The 23,838-nt window shown below is 35.9% G+C and overlaps 1 protein-coding gene across 1 annotated transcript in view; it reads left to right on the top strand.

Moving 5' to 3' along the window:
* The first annotated feature begins 2,180 nt into the window (after positions 1 to 2,180).
* The window catches only part of USP53 (ubiquitin specific peptidase 53), a 36,845-nt gene continuing 15,187 nt past the window's right edge, over positions 2,181 to 23,838 (top strand). The window contains exons 1-10 of the mRNA XM_052642031.1: positions 2,181 to 2,451; positions 5,775 to 5,867; positions 9,354 to 9,488; positions 11,573 to 11,686; positions 11,767 to 11,849; positions 15,198 to 15,303; positions 15,920 to 16,066; positions 17,589 to 17,738; positions 22,569 to 22,731; positions 23,413 to 23,565. Of these exons, the coding sequence (XP_052497991.1) occupies positions 2,308 to 2,451; positions 5,775 to 5,867; positions 9,354 to 9,488; positions 11,573 to 11,686; positions 11,767 to 11,849; positions 15,198 to 15,303; positions 15,920 to 16,066; positions 17,589 to 17,738; positions 22,569 to 22,731; positions 23,413 to 23,565 (1,288 nt within the window). The 5' untranslated portion in view covers positions 2,181 to 2,307. The remainder of the gene's footprint in view (positions 2,452 to 5,774; positions 5,868 to 9,353; positions 9,489 to 11,572; positions 11,687 to 11,766; positions 11,850 to 15,197; positions 15,304 to 15,919; positions 16,067 to 17,588; positions 17,739 to 22,568; positions 22,732 to 23,412; positions 23,566 to 23,838) is intronic.

The following is a 23,838-nucleotide window of genomic DNA, read 5'->3' as shown; positions in this document are numbered from 1 at the left end:
AATCTCCACAGAGTTGCATTGGAGGAAGAAAACCAGGAGGACATATTAGTTTGACATTTTGCCCAAGAACAGCAGCTAAATATTTTTTAAATTATCTGTTTGTGTCTGTGTCCATCACAGAACTGAACTCATTATGGTAGGGATTGTTTCACAGATCTTTTAACCATTCAGGGTAAGACCTGATGGCTAGTTATACGATTGTTGACAGGATATCATTTCAAAGGTTTCTTCCATTAAAAATACAAATTTACGATTGATACAGTGCTCCCTTACTATTGTAAAATCATGACTGCGTTTATTAAAAATTTCTGTGAAAGTTTTCAGAATCATTTAGATCACTTTAGAAGAAGTTACAATCCACAGAGTTGAAAAGAAGAAAACCGCTAACATAATGTAGTGTTTTATAACTCTTGAAACTTTTAACCTATCTTAAGCAGGGCTATTATTATTGTTGTTTCCATTTTATAGATGAAGCTATGAATGAGATGACAAAAATTTATCTAAGACCGAACATCTAAGACATGATCAATAATATGTGGGGCGGGAAGCAAGAGTCTCGACCTGAATTCTGTGAAGACTACTGCTTTTCTTCTTTATTCCTCAGTGCTTTGCCAGCATATTGGGCATTTGATCAGTGGTATTGAACTGACTGGTAACATTCTGTCCTCATGCTTTTGTGCTGTGAAGTGAAACTCAGGGACGTTCACCCAGAGTTTAAATGGAAAGAAGTCCTTGCACAGGAATTTTGAGGCCCACCATGATCTCTCTTTCCCAGGGATCCTCTATTTTTATCTACTCTCCTCTTTGTTCATATTTCTTCTGCCACGCTGGGCTTCTTAAAATCTTCTGGTATGCCCGGCATGCTAGGAAAGTCTTTCCAAGATAGCATCTTCACCTCCTTCAAATCTTTGTGTAAAGGTAACCTCAATTATACTTTCTGTGACTATCCTGTTTAAAAGTTCAAACCCTGTCCCATTATATACACTTCTCATCCCCTTTGCTTACATTGTTTTTATGTTAGCACTCAGTGCACAGTTCTTCTAGTACCTTCTACAGTTCATTACTCACTGAATTATGGTCTGTCTTTCCTCATCAAAATGTCAGTTCTAGTGCTTGGCACAGAACCTGTCTCAGTCTAATGTTTGTTGAATGAGTGAATGCAGAAGAAAATTCAGTTGATTAAACTTTGTTAGTAATACTTGATTGTTTTTAATTAAGAAGTTGAACATTTTGAAATCCTTTTAGCCAGGAGCATGTGTTCATGAACAGTGTGGAAATTTAATTCCCTAAGATTTATCAGTTTAATGTTTCTCCTGAGTTTTAATGCATGTCAATTTACATAAAATCTATTGACATTCTTAGAGAAATATGATTCTGTGTAGGGTAGGTGACAATACAGAGGTTCTGTAGATGAATTTGTTTTAATAAACAGAAATACATAGTAGTATTGACAGTAAAGTTAGTACTATTCAAAGGACTACCTGAAATCTAAGTTAATTCTATTAGTCTTTTTGAAACCATCATGCAACCATTGAAATCTTGAAGTAGATAGTGATTAATATCACCTTGATATTTTTTGAAAATTTAAATGATGAAAAACCATGTTTTCATTTTCTTAATTTGAAAAGAACTTTATTCTGATCCTTTTATGAGTGCACATATACTATTTTACTTATGTATTCAATATTGGTGTTCATAAAGTAAAACAGGAATTTTCTTGATTAGCCTTTTATTTAAACATTTCTTTTCTTTTCTTGTAGATATGCTTTGAGGTCACATTGGTATGAAATATGGAGTCACCTTTAATAACTTCACCTGGAAAAGAGTCTTCTTTCTTGTTAACAAACATAAGGAAAACAAATGACCAAAGGAATCATACCAAATGCTAACTCTGCATCTTTTTGTATCATCTGTTTTTGAAACCATCAAGACAAATGACTTGTGCTTTAAAGAATATGATTTCCTCATCAAGGTTATTTTTAACAGTTTTTAAAAAATCTTTTAATCTTTTTCATCTTAAATTGTACTCTTAGAAAATTTAGCACCAAGATTTTTAAATCTTTAAGGCCTTGTTTAAAATAGCTTGCTTGTTTAGTTTTCAGAAACTTAATGCTTTTGTATCCTATTTTTACTTGACAAAGTCCTCAAAACTACAGCATCAGGAAAGATATGGACTTGGAAACTTACATTATTGTAATAGACTGGAGCAGATTTAAGTGGACCATTCAAGACCCTGTCCATTTTATCATCAGAAGTATCACATAAGTACACACATCTTAGCTTTAATGCAAGCAAAGTTGCTTGAAAATGGCATGGGTAAAGTTCTTACGGAAACCTGGTGGCAATCTTGGAAAAGCTTATCAGCCTGGGAGTATGCTGTCCCTGGCCCCTACCAAAGGCTTGTTGAATGAACCAGGACAAAACAGCTGCTTTCTTAACAGTGCTGTACAGGTGAGATGGTCGTTTCTTGTCAAATTTTAAAAAGTGCCTTTCAAGAAATTCTTTAATGCCTCTTTAACTTGTAAATGAAGAATAAAGTAATTATTGACTGGAATGACTTTTTAATATCACTTTTAATAGTAGCAAATATTTTGACTGGGCATTTTGGTTTTTATAATAAATGGAATTTTTTTCAACAGAATGCTACATTATTAGGATATAAAAACATCTGTGGCTTAAATGTTCATTTAGTGAAGTAAGAATGCTTGTAAAATACATAAAATTTCTTTTTTTTAAAATTAGCTACTATATCCTGCCCCACCCTTGTTTTGGTTAAGAAATTCAGATGAATCCTCATGGTGGTGGTTTAGTCTGCTAATAGCATTAAAAAAAAAAAAAAACAAGCTGCTTGGATTAAAATGAGAATGAATGAGTTTTTAATCTTCATTTCTCAAACTCCCTTCACCTCCCACTGTGGCCTTAAATCACCTTTTTAGAATTGTAATTTGGACACCACTGTTTCAGTTAAATGTACAGTTACTTTCTTTTGCTTCAGTCTTTGTTGCAACAGTTCTTTTAATTAGCAAATATGTATTAATCCAGTTTTCTGCCTTAGATAAATATCCTTTCTTATATATGATAATTTTTATTCAACGTTGTCAGATTTCATAGGTGCCTTTATTCTTCTGACTATTGACTCTACAGTATGAAAGGTAAAGAAGAATCAGAATGTTGAAATGTTATTCTACTGACCCTAGAACGTACCTTAAAAGATTGTATTGAAAATAAATAGCTTCTCATATTTGTCTTTCTGTTGATTTATTTCCCTGTCCAGGGGCTTCCCTGGTGGCTCAGTCAGTAAAGAATCCGCCTGTGATGCAGGGGACTGCCTACAGTGCAGGACACATGGGTTCAGTCCCCGAGTGGGGAGGATCCCCTGGGGAAGGCAATGGCAACCCACTCCAGTGTTCTTGCCTGGCAGATCCCATCGACAGAGGAGCCTGGTGGGCCACAGTCCGTGGGGTCGCAAGACTTGGTCACGACTTAGCAACTAAACCACCATCAGCACCTGAAACTTGAGAGCAGAAAGTGACGTGCTGCTTGAATAACTCATTTGATAAATGAGTGCATCGCAAATGTGTCAGGTGCCCAGACATCTGACCCAGACTTGTGTTCTCAGTTGCTCAATACTTCTTAAACCTTGGAATAAATTGTGCAATATGTTTTGTAAGAAATTACTAAAAGTGGACATTATTAAAATATTTTAGACATGACTCAGAAAAATGAGTTTATATGCCATTTCCCCTTAGTTTTTATTCTTATGTTATTTTGAAGTGAGAAATATTATAAAAGGTTTATATTTATATGACTAAATACATATACATATCTGTATTAATCTTTTCAAAATGCGTTAATTTTGTTAGATACCATGTTAAAGTGCAACATGCAAATAATGCAAGAGAAAAATGCTTATATTATAAAATTATTGCTAAAAACTAGTTCAACAACTAGCTTAGACTCTAACTTTTTAAAACAGGTGGTACAATATAGTCAACATTTGCAGATGAACTAGAATAAAGGTTAACTGTAGTGAAGATAATTTTTGGTATGGTTTTGTGAAATCATTTTTAAACTTTTATATTAAGTGATATACAGAGAAGTCACATAAAATATTTTTTCTATAGTTTGGATCCAGTATGACTTAAACATTTTGCTAATCCTATAAAACATTCTGGTTACATTTGAAAGACTTAGTTTGTTAGCCTTCTAAGCAGATTATAGAGATACTCTCTTTTGGCTGAATATTTTAAGCTTTCATTTGATGAGGAAGTGGTACAATTAAGTAGATCTGACATACTGGTATGGTTTTAAGATCTCTAAGTTAAAAGCAAAGTTGAAATATTTAAAAGCTAATATTTATTGTGTTCTTACTGTGTGTTTGTACAATATAATCTAATCTTACAATGACCCTAAAAGGTAGATACTACTGTTATCCTCCTTATGGTGATAAGAATGCTGAGCTTGAGAAAATATTTTGCTCAAGTCAGTCCGAGAACTGTTAAAAGTAAAGCCAGAATTGGAATCCAAGAGATCTCCCTTCAGAGGCTGCATCATTAACCACAGTGCTGTGTACTTTCCACTGCTGGGCTGTCGTGGTCCGTCATCTCGACAAACGAATGAATTTCAGTGTCGTGCATTTTATGGTATGATAGAATATGGTGTGCAAGAAAGTTACTAAACATTTTCAAGTGCTTTGTAAAACACTGTGTTATTTGTGATACATAAATGCATCCTGTTAATTATGCTTTAAAAAAAAGCAACTATCAAAGAGAAATTCTGAAATTCTGGCTTTTAGTTATTGAGTAATTAAAAATATTGGAAACTTCTAAAATTACTTGCTTTTAGTTGGTGAGAAAATTTTCTTTTTAGTTGGAAGAAATGCAAGATGGTGAATAGATTTTATTACTTTTATTATTTGAAGAAATAACTGAAAGGTATAGAGAAACTTGAAGATCTTAATTGTTGTAATATTACAGTAACAAATAGCAGCTTGAATTCAGTGCTTGCCAATTGTGTACTAGACACTACTCTGGACACCTCACATATTGCAAACATATTTCATTCTCACAAGAAGTCTATGAGTTATCCTCATTGTATAGATTTCAGATTTTTCTAGAATGATTTTAAGTATTGGACTGATTTATTTAAACAACTGCAGTCCTTTTAAGTTCTGTGTTTGTTTTTTAGTAGTAAATGATGATTAGATAATTGCAGCAAATATATTTATTTTTTAACTGCTGCTTCATATTCTGCTGTATCCCCATTACTATACGTACCTTCCCTTTCTCATTCTTTATACAGTGACCACACAGGCCTCTGCCCCTTTGCCTTGTCACTACATACTGACCCTTATTTGGTACACCCTGACTTTTAACTGCAATCATACATCCTTCCTAAATTTCAGTTCATTCCAAGTATTATAATCACTTCCTCTTTCAAGTCTCGTCCAAGTCCTCCATTCAGTATCTGCGTGTTTCCTATTCATATAAATTCCTTAACAGAGGAGTTATTTTTCTCTTGTTCTATGCCTCTGATAGTTTTTACTTGTGAATCAACAGAAACGGTTTCTGAATCTATCTTTTATATATGAACTACATATACATAGCAGTTTTATACTTATTATTTTTAGTGGTTGTATATATCTGATTATGTACAAGAGATTGAAAGATGTTATTAGCCTCCTGCAGTTTAAAAAATATATTTAAATCTGTCTTTAATTCACAGTGAGAAAAATATTACTACACTTCATTCTCCACATCTCAACTGTTTTTTAGGTTTTATGGCAATTAGATATATTCCGAAGAAGCTTGCGGCTTCTGACTGGACATATTTGTCAGGGAGATGCCTGCATATTTTGTGCATTGAAGGTAACTTTTAATAGTTCTGAAAAAGTACTGTTGTTCCTCAAAAATTTTATTTGATAGTTTGCTTTGTTTGACATATTTGGTTAGTTTATTTGTAATTAAAGTTATTGCCAAGTGACTTAGAGTTTTGAAGATGAATTCTTAAAGTATGACTTATTCAGGTTTATATTTCCATTTTCCTGTAAGAACAGTTTAATAAACAGTGTAGCATTGTTAGAAACATATTTTTCATTATTTTGAAATAATCCTTTATTTTAACAAATGTTTTTTGAGTTACTACTGAATTCTGGGTACTGCTATAGTTACTAAGAATACAGCAGTGAATTGAACTAATAAAAAACCCTGTTATGTAGCTTATATTCTTGTGGGGGAGAAGAAAATAAGTAAACAAAATATAAAGTATGTTAGGTAATAATAATTGCAAAGGAGGAAATGTAAATCAGGGAAGAGAATGGTGAATGTTGAGTAGCAAGGAAAGCCTCACTGAGAAAGTGACATTTAAAGGGAAAAGGGATGGAGTGGTCTGGAGCATTCCAGGCAGGCAGGGACACAGCCAGTGCAAAGACCCTGAGGTGGATACTCAAGGACAGCTGACCCCTGGCAGAGGCTTCATGAGCAAGGAGGGCAGTGATGGGAGATGAGCTCAGAGGTCAGATGAGTTCCCATGACTTCAGACATGTCTGCAGATTCTTTTGGACTGTTGTATCAAAGGGTGGAGTTTGATTTCTTGAAATGCATTGCCCTTGATGATTCATTTCCATCAAATAGGATGTGGCAGAAAAGGGATTAGGTTAGATTAGAAACAATAATAAAGCTTTCACCTGGCTCTTTCTGTCGGGATACTCATTCTTGGACATGAGTCACAGTGCTGGTTACAGCTACAGCAAAGATTCTGGCCAACAGGCATCGCCAACCACCAGCATCAACTTCTAGACGACTGTCAGATGACCAACAATCCCAGCGTTCAGACTATTACAGATGACTGCAAGTGCAGCAGAGTTGAGCTGTCCTCACCCAAACTGCAGATCTGTGACCAAAATAAATGTTATTTTTAGTAACTAAGATTTGGGGTGGTTTTGTTAATGGAGCAATAAATAACTGGAACAAGAATCTGGATTGTGAAGGGTCCTTTGAGCCTTTGTGAGGACCTTGATTTTTTTTTCTCTTGAGTGATTTAGGAAGTTGTGGGTATTGTTTTGAGTAGAGGTGTGATATAACCTGTGCTAACTAAGTATAATATTTGGACTAGATCTCTCTGGCTTCTTGGATGAGAGTAAATAGAATAGGGATGAAAGTGGAAATGGGGAGCCCAGTATATATTAGCAACTCATTAATGTCATTGAAATCTTTGCCCAAGAGTTTAAGATTGGATTATTGTTTTCAGAAGTAAATATTTCAGCCCTTACATTCTTGAATATTCTTAGTACACACAGATATACATAATAGAGGAAAATGAAAGGTCATTTTCACACTTTGATTTACGTTCCTAAAAAGACTGTTTGAATAAGTCACCAAAGGAGGCAGCTGTATATTCCCTTTTTTGTATTGCAAAATAAGGTAGATAAAGAATGAGTTTAAATCAAATTACAGTTTTGCATTTTATTTCCTCAGCAGTAAATTTTTTAATTATTTTTAATTGAAGGATAATTGCTTTACAGTATTGTTGGTTTCTGCCATACATCAACATGAATCAGCCATAGGTGTACACATGTCCCCTCCTTCTTAAACCTCCGTCCGACTTCCCACCCCAGCCCACCGCTCTGGGTTGTCAGAGAGGCCTGATCTGAGTTCCAAGTCATACAGCAGATACCCACTAGCTGTGTATTTTACATATGGTTGGCGTATGTTTCCATGCTGCTCTCTCCATTCGTCACACTCTCTCCTCCACCCGCCCGCGCCCACTGACAGCAGTGGAGCCGCAGACATAAAGAACAGTCTTCTACAATAAATTTTCAATGTTTTATCCAACTGTAGCCTTACATATCACCTACCTCTTCCTCCTGCTTGCCTCCTCCACCTCAAAACGTGCTTGTGTGCATGCCTACGTGCACGTGTGCACACACACACACAGTGCCGTCCTCCTTGAAGTTTCTCAGAGCTACCTTTGATCTCTGGGTGTTTTCACTATTATTCCTTTTGTCTAGAATGATTTTCTTGCAGCTGTCCCCGAGGCTGACACCGTCACTCTCTTTATGCCTCTCCATCACATGTCTTTTCCGTCAGTGAGACGTTCCCTGACGACCCTAGGTAGTAGGCCGCCTCCCTCCCTCCCTTCTCCCCCCAGCGTCCCTGTCCCTGTTGTACCACCCTGTGTTTCTCTCTTGTTTTATATTTCTTTGTTTTTCCTCTGTTGTACTGACTACCTCTTGACATATCATTACGTACCCGCGCTCTCCTCATTACTACAACTAGAATATGCATCCACAAGGCAGGGTCTTTGTTTTCTGGTGTAGAACAATGCCACATATACCAGGAAATCAAAAAACAGATATTGAATGAACATCAGTCTTGTGTAGGATTAATACCTTAAACATTACCTGGAAAAGTTGACTACCAGTAAGAAATGACTTGTGAGATTATGTTTCATTTTTGAGCATCTGTAATTGTAGCTAAAAATTTTTTTTTAATACCTTAAACATTACCTGGAAAAGTTGACTACCTGAATAAGAAATGACTTGTGAAAATATGTTTCACTTTTTAGCATCTGTAATTGTTGCTAAAAAGTTTAGTTCTGGTTATCTGATACCATTTAGCCTCTTTCTTATTTTAGTAGTTTCTTACTTGTAAATTAAATTTTCTTATTTCGGTGCAACAGATTCTTGTTTTCTAGCCTACTATATGTTGATCTTAAAAGCAATTTTTCTTTGGAGATGATATACCCCTTGAACTAGTTAATGCAGAACATAATATGACCCATCCTTATTTGTTGGTTTACCACTGCAAACCTTATTTTTCTCCTCACTCCCCTCACCTAAGATGATTGTTGTAAAACTAGAACTTATTAAAAGTTTTCCATGCTTGAATGCAATAAATAGAAGACCAGATTAACACCTATGTCATATATTCTTGAATAATATTCCCACTGCTAGTGAAGTTCCTGCTGTTTTGATTATATGTTTATTTTTGTGTAACATAATTTTAATTCCTACAGTATACTTTAACATTTAAAGCAGAATATCTCAAAACTCTTTCTAAACAGCATAGACTACATTCAGCTAGGGAACAATTTAAAATGGGCCACATCTCAATCAAAATCTCTGAGAACGGGACTTGAGAACTTTATAAGTTGAATTGTTATGCACTAACCCTTGATTAAGAGGCTGGGGCAACCATTTCTACATAATTTTTTGCATGGAGTTTTAGAACAAAAGACTGTATTAGCTTCTGAGTATAGAGTTTAGAATTTCAAATTTATTGTAATGAAATTACTCAAGTGTTTTTTAGTTGTTGGTGTTAAACTTACTGGTTCATATATTTGCTGATTCCCAGACAATATTTGCACAGTTTCAACACAGTCGAGAGAAAGCCCTCCCCTCGGATAACATAAGGCACGCCCTTGCAGAGAGCTTCAGAGATGAGCAGCGGTTTCAGCTGGGCCTGATGGACGACGCCGCAGAGTGCTTTGTGAGTGTGTCTGATGACCCCTAGGTCAGGGTAGTGGTTTGCATCCCTTAAGTGATGTGCCTTCTGAGACAAATGAATCATATATTTATAGAACTGCCTAGGAGATCCTTGTCTTCCCTACCTTTCGAAGTTCTCAAAGCTCCACGTGTGTTTTGTGTATGTTTGCTTTTGCTTCCTTGCGCTGCTCTAATTTTTGAGAGCTAGGATACTAAAATACTTTAATATTTATTTATTTATGCAAAAAGGCTTATTGCGTATAAATCATATCACTTAGGTCATTGTTCTGTTCCCGCAGGGATTACACACACAACAGGCTCTCCCAGTAGCATTTCTCATTTCATGCAGTGATTCTCTCTGGAAAAGAGGATCTTGACGTGCAGCTGTCAGGGGCAGCAGTTGTCTTACCCAGCTTACTCCAGGTTGAGAATCACTGACTGAGGTTGATGTTTTGAGACTCTGTTACCACCATACTGATAAATAGAGCGTTCCTTTGCCGAAGGACATACATTGTGTACTTTCTGAAATATGCATGTTGATAATTAATTGTTTCAGTAACATAGATATCACCTGTATTTAAGATGTGCGTGTGCTCAATCGGTCAGTCATGTCTGACTCTGCGATACTGTGGACTGTAGCTCGCCAGGCTCCTTTCACCAGGAGATTCTCCAGGCAAGAATACTGGAGTGGGTTGCCATTTGCTCCAGGGAATCTTCCCGATCCAGGGATCGAATCCACGTCTCCTGCATCTCCCTCACTGGCAGACAGATTCTTTACCATTGAGTCACCGGGGATCCCTGACTGCTAGTGTCCTTTTTACCTCTATCCTTCAAGTTTGTTTTTAACAGCCATCATATTAATATAATTTTTTCAGATAAATGCTTACACAACAAATATTTCTGTGATTCAAATCTGACTCTCTTCTGACATTAAAGGCTTTTTACATTTATACTCCAGCTTATCTCTTTGTTTTCTTTCTGAATTTTCCCTTAGTGAGATAGTTTCATTCTGTTCCTCAAACATGTCTTTTAAATTCCTGTTTTATAGACTTTGCTCAAGTTCTTGAAATATTCAAAACTTTCCTAATCTGTTATTTGTTACAGTCCAGCCTGTCAGGCCTGCTAAATAATGTATCATCAAAGCACCCCAGTACATTCTCCAAATTTCCAAATAATTTATTATTCTCTGGAATTCATTTGGCATTTATGTTTTTAAATGAACATCTTGAATGTTTTCTCAGACAGGCGGAAAGCCATGTTGACTAAAGTGGGACAAAAACAGCATACACAGTCATGAAATATGCTTTTCATACTTCTCATGGTTATAATTGTCCATTGTTTAAAATATAGATAGATATATTTTGCACAATACTGAACTTTATAGTTTTACTTTCACTTAAATGAAATATACTAATCCATGATATGATAATTCACAGGATATCTAGAAATGAAGACTTAATTAAATGAATTGTTATAAATGTCCTGAGGCAAAAGAAGGGACAGTAACTAATTAAAAGAATCCATTGGTTAAGCTTTGGTGAAAAGAATAATTTGTTAAAGAAATTAATGATCTGTTTTACAAATCCAACCTTTTATTAGAAGTTTGTTGAAGAGTAGGTTCCTTGCATTAGAGTGTTAGTTCAGGTATTGTAAGCTTTTATCATTGATGTTTTAATTTCAGTTGTATAGACTATCCAAATGATCCAAGCAGAGTGTTTCTTTTTAATTAATTGCTTTTTCTCAACGGGAAAACATTGAGAACATAGGAAGTCTGGTTTTCTGATATTAAATTCTAGATGTCAGCCACCATGAATTGATTTTTTAAAAATCTTTATTAAACTTACGTTACATTATAATGTTTCTTTTATGAATTTTTTTTTTAAGCTGACACTACAGAAGGAGAATAATTGAGCAGTATTGGAAGGCTTGGATAAAGAGGAAAGTTGAAAAGCTAACAACATATATGGCACTCAATTTAACATTTTGGAAAATCTTTAGATTTTTAAATTTGTAAAGCTTAAAAGAGTTGTATTTTGAAGTGTCCTATGCAAGATTTGCAACTCATTTGTCTTTTAATTTTTCAATTAGGAAAATATACTGGAGAGGATTCATTTTCACATAGTGCCAAGCAGAGACGCAGACATGTGTACCTCTAAATCTTGTATCACTCACCAAAAGTTTGCTATGACTCTGTATGAGCAGGTGAGATGGCTTAACTGTTTTAGTAGAGGATATGTTTATGTTTTATCATTGATAAATTAGACACGTGTTTTTCTCTGCAGTGTGTGTGTCGTAGCTGTGGAGCATCATCAGATCCTCTACCCTTTACAGAATTTGTACGGTACATTTCTACAACAGCCCTGTGGTAAGAGCTTATTAAAGCATATTTACCAAAGATGTTAGTAGTAATGTGTGTGATCACACTGAGCCTCTACTTTATGAAACCGTAGCATATATGAATATCTACTCTGTGAGATGCACAAATGTGCTACCATCACGGGTGCTAAGTGATGTCTATCTCAGTTTTGGTTGTTTCTGATTTGCCAAATATAGATGTCACTCAGTAATGACAAATGTACAAAATATTAGTCAAAATGCTTATTTATTTATATTTATAGCAAGGTTTTGGAACTATGGAAGAGAGCTAAGTTGAATGGTAAACGGAACTGTACATGATTTCTTCATTTCTGCTAAGGTGTTGCCTTTGCAGTGACCGTGTTCCTGCGTGGTGATGGAAGCTAGGGTAAGCAGGCAAGAAAGACAAAAATGAAAGCGATCCTCTGTTAGCCTTATTGGATCTAAAGCTTCACCATTCACCTGAGATAAACGTTTGTAGGCTTGTCTGTCCCCTCGCTCTCTTCCTGGTCTTGAAATAGCTTAGGGACCCAAAGGTGATACCTAGGCTTTACGTAATAAGAACTGCTTCAACACTGCAACCAGTATTTGAGAGTATAAATATTTGATATATGAAAGCATTGAATAAGATCATAAATGTTTGCAGATACTTTAATACAAAAGACAAAACATGAAACAGTCACTATCAATCAGAATACATCAGTATAACAGTTAGCTGCTGCTGCTGCTGCTAAGGCGCTTCAGTCGTGTCCGACTCTGTGCGACCCCATAGACGGCAGCCCACCAGGCTCCGCTGTCCCTGGGATTCTCCAGGCAAGAACACTGCAGTGGGTTGCCATTTCCTTCTCCAAAGTTAGCTGCTAAATGCTACCAATGTTCTTATCATTGCACAAAATGAGTGTTAGGTGCTCATTAATTTCATCATGTTATTAAACTTCTTGATTTTTTGGATATAGCACCTCATTTCTTAAAGATCCTCCAATGTAGTAGGTTGGTAATTTGCATATATGCAGAATTGGGAAACATTGGTTTTAAGGAACAGTCTTTAAAGTTTAGTCAGTTGTAGTCAGTTTCATTCATCTGATATGAAAAGTAGAATGGTGTTTGAATAAGGATAGACCGCAAATTAAAAACTGTAAAACTTGAAGTCTACTTTGAAAGCGTAAAATGACAGTGCTCTGAGACAGTATCTTAGGTAAAAAGAATTAGCGCTCCATCCATTTTTTCCGGGTCCACAACATGAATTGCAAAAGCCCAAATTTTGAATTCTAATTATCTTTCTTTTTATTGGTTATAAGTATCGAATACAATTGTTCAATTGCAAGAGCCCAGACTTTGAATTCTAATTATTTTTCTTTATTGGTAATAAATATTGAATGCAGTTGTTCAGTGCTACTATGTTCCAGACTTTACATAAATTGTTGCTTTTAATCTTATAAACTTTTGTTGTTCAAGAAATAGCCTTAATAAGATTAATCTGGTAAATGGATGAATTAATATTGAAAGCCAGGTCTAGGTTCATTTCAAATTCAAAATGTGTCTGGTTAAAGCACCACTCTGATGCTGTCAATTTTGTAAAAAAAAAAAACGTTACATGCAACTTGAATGAGCCTGCCAGATTTAGTGATTTCTAGTCTGCTTGTGAAGTGCTTTAGGGGAACTGGTACATTTAGTTGTTATTGAGTATTGCCTATTATTGTAACTATTGAACTGTAAAATAAATCCAGCTCTAAGAAGGTTAAATTACTATAAAATAAAACAAGAGCACCTAGAACAGGAAGTAGTAGGAGTATTGAGCTTACATTATATATCTTTTTGGAAATGCTAAGTAGTTGTCTCAGTTCAGTTCAGTTCAGTTGCTCAGTCCTACTCTTTGCGACCTCATGGATTGCAACACGCCAGGCCTTCCTGTCCATTGCTAACTGCTGGAGTTTACTGAAACTCATGTCCATTGAGTTGGTGATGCCATGATGCCATCTAGCCATCTTACCCTCTGTCGTCCCCTTCTCCTCCTGCCTTCAATCTTTCCCAGCATCAGGGTCTTTTCAAATGAGTCAGTTCTTCGCATTAGGTGGCCAAAGTATTGGAATTTCTTGGAAGGAGCATCAGTCCTTCCAGTGAATATTCAGGACTGATTTCCTTTAGGATGGAGTGGTTGGATCTCCTTGCAGTCCAAAGGGACTCTCAAGAGTCCTCTCCAGCACCACGGTTCAAAGCATCAATTCTTCGGTGCTCAGCTTTCTTTATAGTCCAACTCTTACATCTGTACATAACCACTAGAAAAACCGTAGCCTTGACTAGACGGACCTTTGTTGGCAAAGAAAGTAATGTTTCTGCTTTTTAATATGCTGCCCAGGTTGGTCATAGCTTTTCTTCCGAGGAGCAAGCATCTTTTAATTTCATGGCTGAAGTCACCATCTGCAGTGATTTTGGAGCCCAGGAAAATAAAAGTCTCTCACTGTTTCTATTGTTTCTCCATCTATTTCCCATGAAGTGATGGGACCAGATGCCATGATCTTAGTTTTCTGCATGTTGAATTTTAAGTCAACTTTTTCACTCTCCTCTTTCACTTTCATCAAGAAGCTCTTTAGTTCTTCTTCGCCTTCTGCCATAAGGGTGGTGTCATTTGCATATCTGAGGTTATTGATATTTCTCCCTGCAATCTTGATTCCAGCTTGTGTTTCTTCCAGCCCAGCATTTCTCATGATGTACTCTGCATATAAGTTAAATAAGTAGTTGTCTAATGATACTTAATACCTTGATATGTGAAAATTAGACTCTAGGAAGAGGTTGGATAGAAACTGACACAGATAACCCTCCCTAGATTCTTTAGGAAATGGTTAGCATTCATAATAGGAACAAAAATCACAAACCTAGCTTAAGTAGCTTTGGTTGTGATTGCTTCATGAATCATCAAAGGGCCTTCTCTTAGCTGAAAATAATTTTGTGTCTGGAAACTAAGCTAGAGAGGGAGACTCTCCTAAAGTTTGTTGTTCTTGTTAGGCAAAAGTTTAAACTCCAGTCTGTATTTATTAAGTAATAATGTAAAAGAAACAGTTAACTTATAATTACCTTGAGATGGAGCATCTTCTATCATTCATATAGTTCCAAACAATGCTGTGTGATTTCACATTATTTTATCCTGTTTTGACCTAATTTCTTTCATCATATTCTGCCAAATTTCATTATGTTTCATGTCATGGAAATTTACTTTATGGTTAACTTTTGAAACAAAATTGTGTTTTAAGGTAGAAAAAGTGATCATACCTATATTAATAGCATAATATTTTTAATGCACATTGATTAGACCTTTTTTAAGTTTATAGGCCAGATTTGGGACCATTTGTTTCTTTCGTAGCAATGAAGTTGAAAGAATGATGGAAAGGCATGAGCGATTTAAGCCTGATATGTTTGCAGAATTGCTGCAAGCAGCAAATACAACTGATGACTACAGGAAATGTCCTGTAAGTATAATTCAGAGAATGTTAGTGTGCTTACGTGTTTGTAAATTTGAAAATAGAAATTGCCATGCAAATAATAATTAAATCTGGAATTAATTCTAAGAATTAACTTTTTAAGTGTTCTTTAGGTAATTCTTTATACCATTGAGCTCTTTATTTCAACATTATTTCTTTAAAAACATGTTACTTTGTGAAGGATTTAAGGTGGCATACATTGATTAATTTTAAGCTCTGAAGCCTGTCATTTGACTAAATTGAAAATTTAGTTTTTGTTTTTCTTTAAATGAACATTACAAATGGTATTATTCTTTTCTCATGTGATATTGTTAGTGAATTGAATTGTTAGTTGAATAAGAATTCAACCTTAAGGTCTTTATTTCTGCTTTTCTTAAGGTTGAATTCTTATTTTAACAGATTTACAAAAATACCAAAGAAAAGTTCTTTGATTTAAAATAAATTTGTTTGATCAGCAATTAAGACAGATAGTTTGTTAGAAATCTTTTAATGTGCTGAATAAATTTCTGATACATGCTTTTGCATAATACAAGCTCTGTAAGGCATTACGTTTGGTATATTTGTTTTGATAATTTCAAAAGTTGTCTTTTTTGTTTTTCTTTAGAGTAACTGTGGCCAAAAAATAAAAATTCGGCGTGTTTTAATGAACTGTCCAGAGATTGTTACAATCGGTTTAGTCTGGGACTCTGAGCATTCTGACTTGACTGAAGATATTGTTCGGAATCTGGCAACCCAGCTTTATCTTCCTGGGGTATAATAATTATTTTCATTCTCTTCCTTTTTGTTTCTAAATTCCTTTGAAACATTACACTGTATGTTTTTCAGAGCTAAATTTTCGTTCTAAAGGAAATAATTTGCAGATGTAACTCTGATAAAGTTGATCAAACCGGGCTAACTGGAATGCCTTTCTTGCTTTCTACTATAAACTAATCCATCACGTACTCTATCCTTTTCATCACTCTAGAATAATGATAATATGATACTGTATGCATCTGTGTATATGCTTGTTTGGGTGTATATGATAATGGTTATAAATTATAAATATCAAGCTAGAAAATTTTAAGGTTTAAAGTTTATCTGTAGCTCTTATTTTTTAATGTGCATCAGTTCAATTCAGTCACTCAGTCGTGTCCGACTCTTTGTGACCCCATGAACTGCAGCACGCCAGGCCTCCTTGTCCATCACCATCTCCTGGAGTCCACCCAAACCCATGTCCATTGAGTCGGTGATGCCATCCAACCATCTCATCCTCTGTCATCCCCTTCTCTTCCTGCCCTCGATCTTTCCCAGCATCAGAGTCTTTTCCAGTGAGTCAGCTCTTCGCATCAGGTGGCCAAAGTATTGGAGTTTAAGCTTCAGCATCAGTCCTACCAATGAACACCCAGGACTAATTTCCTTTAGGATGGACTGGATCTCCTTGTAGTCCAAGGGATTCTCAAGAGTCTTCTCCAACACCACAGTTCAAAAGCATCAATTCTTCGGCACTCCGCTTTCTTTATAGCCCCACTCTCACATCCATACATGGCCACTAGAAAAACCATAGCCTTGACTAGATGGACCTTTGTTAACAAAGTAATGTCTCTGCTTCTGAATATGCTATCTAGGTTGGTCATAACTTTCCTTCCAAGGAGTTAGTGTCTTTTAATTTCATGGCTGCAATCACCATCTGCAGTGATTTTGGAGCCCAGAAAAATAAAGTCAGCCACTGTTTCCACTGTTTCCCCATCTATTTCCCATGAAGTGATGGGACCGGATGCCCTGATCTTAGTTTTCTGAATGTTGAGCTTTAAGCCAACTTTTTCACTCTCTTTCACTTTCATCAAGAGACTCTTTAGTTCCTCTTCACTTTCTGCCATAAGTGTGCATATTACTATCTTATTTTAAATTGATTTATATTACAGTTAAACTTTTAGATAGTTATCTTTTAGGTAGTATGGTTAATGTATGTTAAAATAATGCTATTCAACCATGAACTATCAGGAAATATGTGATTTATCTCATTTTGTTTTATGTATGTAAAGTGTCCTGTATTCAAGATGCTGTGCTACTGAACTAAGTTGTAGTAATTACATTTTGTTAGACATCATGTCTCTTATAGACTAATCGAAAATAATAATTCTGTTAACAATGCAGTGTGGTGTCTTTAGTACTAATATCAGTTTGGGACAGTATGCATGAGAAATGATTGTCGTAGAGAATCAAATGCATGACTCATCAAATGATTGTTGCTCATCTTTGAAAAGAACTATTAAATATACATTATTTTTAAACAGCTTTTTTATAGAGTTACTGATGAAAATGCCAGAAATAGTGAGCTTCACCTTGTTGGCATGATTTGCTACACCAGCCGACATTACTGTGCCTTTGCTTTTCATACCAAGAGTTCAAAATGGGTATTTTTTGATGATGCAAATGTGAAAGAGGTAAGTGACACTTGACTAACTGGAATAATTACTGTGGTTTTTACTTTTGAGGGGTAAATGATATAATAATGATAAAATTATATGAAATAATTATATACAAATACTTATATAAATTAGTAATAAGTGGACTTAATTATAAGAGCATCATTAAAGACCTTCAGTATTAAAAATTAGAAAACCAAATAGACGAAGCGAATACTTTACTTGTTGGACGTCAGGCAGTCGAACAGAAAAAAGGAACCAACATGGTGAACCCTGCCTGCTGGCTAGAGGTCGTTTTTGGATTGCAGTGCAGAGACGGCAAACCCAAACAGAGCCTCGTAGTCTCATTGAGCTGAGGAAATTGGAGTTCACAGGGGCCAAGACGGCTAAAATTTCCTGGACAGAGTACCAGAAAGAAAGCTGTACAGAGGGAAAGTTCTGGGGATCAGCAGAGGGCTCCCCTTTCAGTCTTTGGCTGAATAGTGATCAACTGTGTGTAGGGCAAATGTACTCAAGGTGGGAGAAATGACCACTGGAAAACAAGGCCAGACAATTCCCAGAACTTGTACAGGGCTAGGATAGTTGGCATCTGAGTAGCAAGAGTGGATCCATAGAACATCAAGTAGACACCTCAGAAAAGTATCACCTTAATAGTGGGGCTAAATTATTCCTAGACTGCAGATTGCTCTGGACCGGACATAAAAAGCTTAAAATGAAGCTGTCAGAGAATGAAGGTGATCCCATGCAATTTAACATAACACGTAACTACATGCTAACAATTTAAAAGGAAAGAAAAAAAACCCTCAATACTAAAAAATGTAAAATTCAGTAAAATTTCAGTATGCCTTTTCAAAATAGTATTCAGTAAAAGAATTGCAAATATTCAAAGAAGTAGGAAGCTATGACCCATCCCTTGAAGGAATAACAGCAGATCTGCTCTGCCATTTCATTCCTTCAAGTCACATGATATGGGGTGAGCAGGCAGGGTAGGGAAATGGAGCTTACCTTCCTTTCTCTCAGAACCTTGAGCATCAGCATCTCAAAAGTAAAGGTTCAGATTAATATCCAGATGATCTTGGAGGCAGTTCCAGGTCAGGTCTGATATTAAATTACTTTAGAAAGAAAAGGCTAAACATGACAGAACTAGAAATACCGGATAAGACTTTTAAAACTGCTGTTTAGCTATAGAGAGATTTATTAGATAACAGTCAGTAAACATGGACCATAAAAATAACTGGTAAATTGGACTTCGTCAAAACTTCTGCTCTTCAATAAGATGCTGTTAGAATGAAAAGACAAGCATAGACTGGGAAAAAACATTTAAGTATATGTCTGGTAAAGCCTATATCCAGAATATATAAAGAACTCTTACAACTCAGTAATAAAAAGACAAATCAGTTAAAGAGTGAGCAAAAGATTTGGACAGTTCAAAAAGATATTTTATATGAATGGCCCTTGAAATGATATTCAGTACATCACTAGGCATAAAAGAAGTACAAATTCAATTCACAGTGAGATTGCATTACTCACCTGTTAGAATGCCTAAAATTAAAAAGATTGTTCACACCAAGAGCTGATCAGGATGTGGAACAGCTGGATCTCTCACGAGGCTGATGGTAATGCAGAATTGGATAATCACTTTAGAAAACAGTTATAAATGCAAATGTATACTTAGCATGCTGCTGCTGCTGCTAAGTCACGTCAGTCGTGTCTGACTCTGTGCGACCCCATAGACAGCAGCCCAACAGGCTCCTCTGTCCCTGGGATTCTCCAGGCAAGAATACTGGAATGGGTTGCCATTTTCTTCTCTAATACATGAAAGTGAAAAGTGAAAGTGAAGTCGCTCAGTCGTGTCTGACTCTTAGCGACCCCATGGACTGTAGCCTACGAGGCTACTCCATCCATGGGATTCTCCAGGCAAGAATACTGGAGTGGGTTGCCATTGCCTTCTCCAATACTTAGCATACAACCTAGCAATTCCACTCCTGTAAAAGCATGTATCCATATATTATTTATAATTCAGTGTTCTTAGTAGTTTTATTTAGAGTAAGCAAAACTAGAAACAAATAGGTAAAGATAACTCATCAGGTAAATAGATAAAGATAACTCATCAGGTAAATAGATAAAGAAGTTGTGGTATAACCATACACTGGAACATAATAATCAGCAATAAAAGGAATGAGCTGTTGATACAGACAACTATTGAGTGTGGAGAAATCTCAAAAGCATTGTGCTAAATGAGAGATGTACAAGCTGGATTTAGAAAAGACAGAGGAACCCGAGATGAAATTGCCAACATCTGTTGGATCATAGAAAAAAGCAAGGGAATTCCCCCCAAAAAAATCTACTTCTGCTTCACTGACTATGCTAAAGCCTTTGACTGTATGGATCACAACAAAGTGTGGAAAATTCTTAAAGAGATGGAAATTCCAGACCACCTTACCTGCCTCCTGAGAAACCTGTGTGCAGGACAAGAAACAACAGTTAGAACCAGATATGGAGCAATGGACTGGTTCAAAATTGGGAAAGGATTACATAAGGCTGTCAATTGTCACCTTGCTTATTTAACATATATGCAGAGTACATCATATGAAATGCCAGGCTGGATGACTCAAGAGAAATACCAACAACCTCAGATATGCAGGTGATAACCACTCTAATGGTAGAAAGCAAAGAGGAACTCAAGAGCCTCTTGCTGAGAGTGATAGAGGAGAGTGAAAAAGCTGGCTTAAAACTCAACATTGAAAAAACCAAGATCATGGCATCCGATCTCATCACTCCATGGCAAATAGAAGGGGAAAAAGTGGAAACAGTGACAGACTTTATTTATTTATTCTTTAATACTTTGATATGGCAGTTTATTAAGAAGTTCCATTTGAGTCAGTTTGTAGCAGCATTTTGGCACTCCTGTTTTGCATCCTTATAGCTTAAATTGTCAAAATTTGAAGAAAGAACTGGGTATATGGTCACTCTGAGATTTAGGTTTGTTTTGTTTTCAAATTAGTCTAGTTTTTCAAGTATCTCAGAATCCCAAGTAAGGAGAGTAAACAGCTAAATGTGTATAATATGAACAAGCTCCTCAGGAATTTTTTAAAGGTCTTTTTCTTCTGTAAGCTAATATTCTAGAATGCTTTCTTTTTTGTCTCATTGGTTTTGTTTTTAAATGAACATTAGAGAGGTGTAATTTACAAACATTAAAAATGCACCCATTGTAAGTTTATAGTTCGGAAGTAACAGCTGTAAACATGCCTGCGTAACCTCCACATTCACTGTATGGAACATTTTCATGACTCCAGAAAATCCTCTCGTGTCCCCTTGCTGTCACTTTTCCACCCTAGGCCCCAGGAAATCACTGATCTCACTGTAGATTAGTCTTGCTCATTTTACAAGTTTTCTATGTGTGGTATCTTATAATACGTATTCTCTGTGTTTGGCTTCCTTTGCTAAGCACATATATATCTTTTAACATATAGTCATATATTAAAATATGTATTGTGTTGTGTGTATCAGTGCCTTATTTTTGTTGTTGTGTTCCTTTTTATGACCGCAAAACAGTTTATCCATTCACTTGTTGAGTTATGAACAGTCTTTGTGTGAACATACTGTTTTCCATTAATCTTAGATAATACCCAGAAGTGGGATTTCTGGATTGTATGGTATGTGTTAGTCTTTACAAGGGACTGGCAAATTGATCTCCAAAGTGATTGTACAGTTTACATTCCTGCCAGCCATGTACTGGAGTTCCGGTTGCTCCACATTCTCAGGAGCACTCCATGTTGGTGGTCATCTTAACGTTAGCCCTTATAGTGAATGTATCACGTTATCTCAGTGTGGTTTTAATTTGCATTTCCTCTATGATTAATAATGTTTTGAGTATTTTTTCATATTCTTATTGGCCATTTTTTATGTCTTTTTGGTTAAGTGTTCAGATGTGTTGTACATTTTTCAAATTGGATCATCTTATTAATGAGTTGTAGTCATTCTTTATTCTGGTCACCAGTTCTTTATTAGATATATGTGGTTTTTTTCCCTTTTTTTCATTTTCTTCATGGTGTCTTTCAAAGAGCAGAAGTTATTAATTCATTTTGATGAAGCCAGTTTTATAATTTTTTTTCTTCTCTGACTTGCCTGATGTCCTATCTAAGAAATCTTTACCTCCCCTAAGGTTGTTAAGATTTTATCTTTTGTTTTCTTCTATAGGGCTTCCCTGGAGGCTCAGACAGTAAAGAATCTGCCTGCAGTTCAGGAGACTGGGTTCAATCCCTGGGTCAGGAAGATCCCCTGGAGAAGGAAATGGCAACCCACTCCAGTATTCTTGCTTAGGAAATCCTATGGATAGAGGAGCCTGGCGGGCTATAGCCCATGGGGTTGCAAAGAGTCAGACACCACTGAGCAACACTTTCATAACACTTTCTTCTTTATAGTTTTTTCATGACTCATTGTGAGTTCATTTTTATGCTTTTTAGTGAAATGATGTCAAAGTTCATTTTTTCATATGGCCATCCACTTGTTCCAGCACCATTTCTTTAATAGACCATTATATTTCCCCATTAAATTGCTAGAAGTCTGTCAAAAGTCAGTCAACTGTATATATGCAAAGCCTTTCAAAATTTGATATATAGAAAGTATATAATCTTGCTCATCAATTTTTTAAATGATAATGTTTAAAAGATTTTTATGTTGACTAGTTTCTAAATAAAATTAATTATATAATATGATGAGTAGTTGAACTGCTAGTATCTGGGTATCTTTAAAATTTTTTTAATATAAAAAATAATTCAGTCTCTGCCTTTTCATGTAATACATTGATTGCAAAGATCTGTTTCTATTCATTGTGATTTTTTTAAGGTTGGAAGTAGATGGAAAGATGTGGTCTCCAAGTGTATCCGATGCCATTTCCAGCCATTGCTTTTGTTTTATGCGAACCCAGATGGCACAGCAGTTTCCACTGAAGATGCACTCAGGCAGGTCATCAGCTGGTCACATCATAAATCTATTGCAGAAAATATAGGTAATTCTTCTTTAAAAGTTCTTTTTAGTGTTTTTCATTGTAAGAATCACACTGCTGCTGCTGCTGCTGCTAAGTTGCTTCAGTTGTGTCTGACTCTGTGTGACAGCAGCCTACTAGGCTCCCCCGTCCCTGGGTTTCTCCAGTCAAGAACACTGGAGTGGGTTGCCATTTCCTTCTCCAATGCATGAAAGTGAAAAGTGAAAGTGAAGTTGCTCAGTCGTGTCTGACTCTTAGCAACCCCTAGGAATATTAATATACTGAATATGAAATGAATGTTGAGGATAATCTCAAAATATATTTTCAGTGGAATCGAGGAAAATTCTAATACTTTGAGTTAGTCTTTTTAAAGAACCTTTCCTCATCTGTGGCCTCAGAGGCACCTTCAGCAGCCACCCACTACCCTGCTCACACAAGCCCAGGAAGGGTTACTTGGCTGGTAGCTCTTACTAGTGATGAGTACTGAGATTTCAAGTCAGTTAGTACAACGAGAAAAGTCCAAAGGAGCTAGGCCACTTTTGAATGTATTAACAGCACATGTAGAAATTGTTAAAAGATGTCAGTCCTCTCAGTTTTTAAATAATTTTCTCGTTAGTATTAGAAGTATCTGAAAAGATGATTCAAATATCTCTTCTTCTGGTAGAGAGGATGAAGGGAATGAAACATTTTTTTGGTCTTTTTAAGGATGTGAAAAGCCCTCGATTTCTAAGTCAGAAAATTCAAAAGAAAATGGATTTGGTGATCAGACAAAACAGAGGGAAAATCAGAAATTTCAAGCAGATAGCATTTCATCATTTAATCGGAGCCACATTCAAACAAGTAGTGGTAGAGGACCAGGTATGTGGGGGTTTTTTTTTTTTTTGGCTGTTCTGTGTGACATGTGGGATCTTTGTTCCCCAACCAGGGATTGAACCATTGGACCGCCAGAGAATTCCTGACCAGATATGTGTTTAAATTTTCATTTTTATGTTGTCCTTGAGTAGTTAAGCTTCCCCCCTTTTCACTTACTGTATGTAATTCTTTTTAAAGACCAGAAAGAGAATCCTTAACTATCTTTTCTTGGCCATGAAGAGAAAATAGCAAATAGAAACAAAATTTTGTCTTCTGACT

Source organism: Budorcas taxicolor, chromosome 6 (genome assembly GCF_023091745.1).
Source record: "Budorcas taxicolor isolate Tak-1 chromosome 6, Takin1.1, whole genome shotgun sequence".
Lineage (NCBI taxonomy): Eukaryota > Metazoa > Chordata > Mammalia > Artiodactyla > Bovidae > Budorcas > Budorcas taxicolor.
Note: the sequence above shows the minus strand (reverse complement) of the source record. Positions and strands in the feature narration are given on the sequence as shown.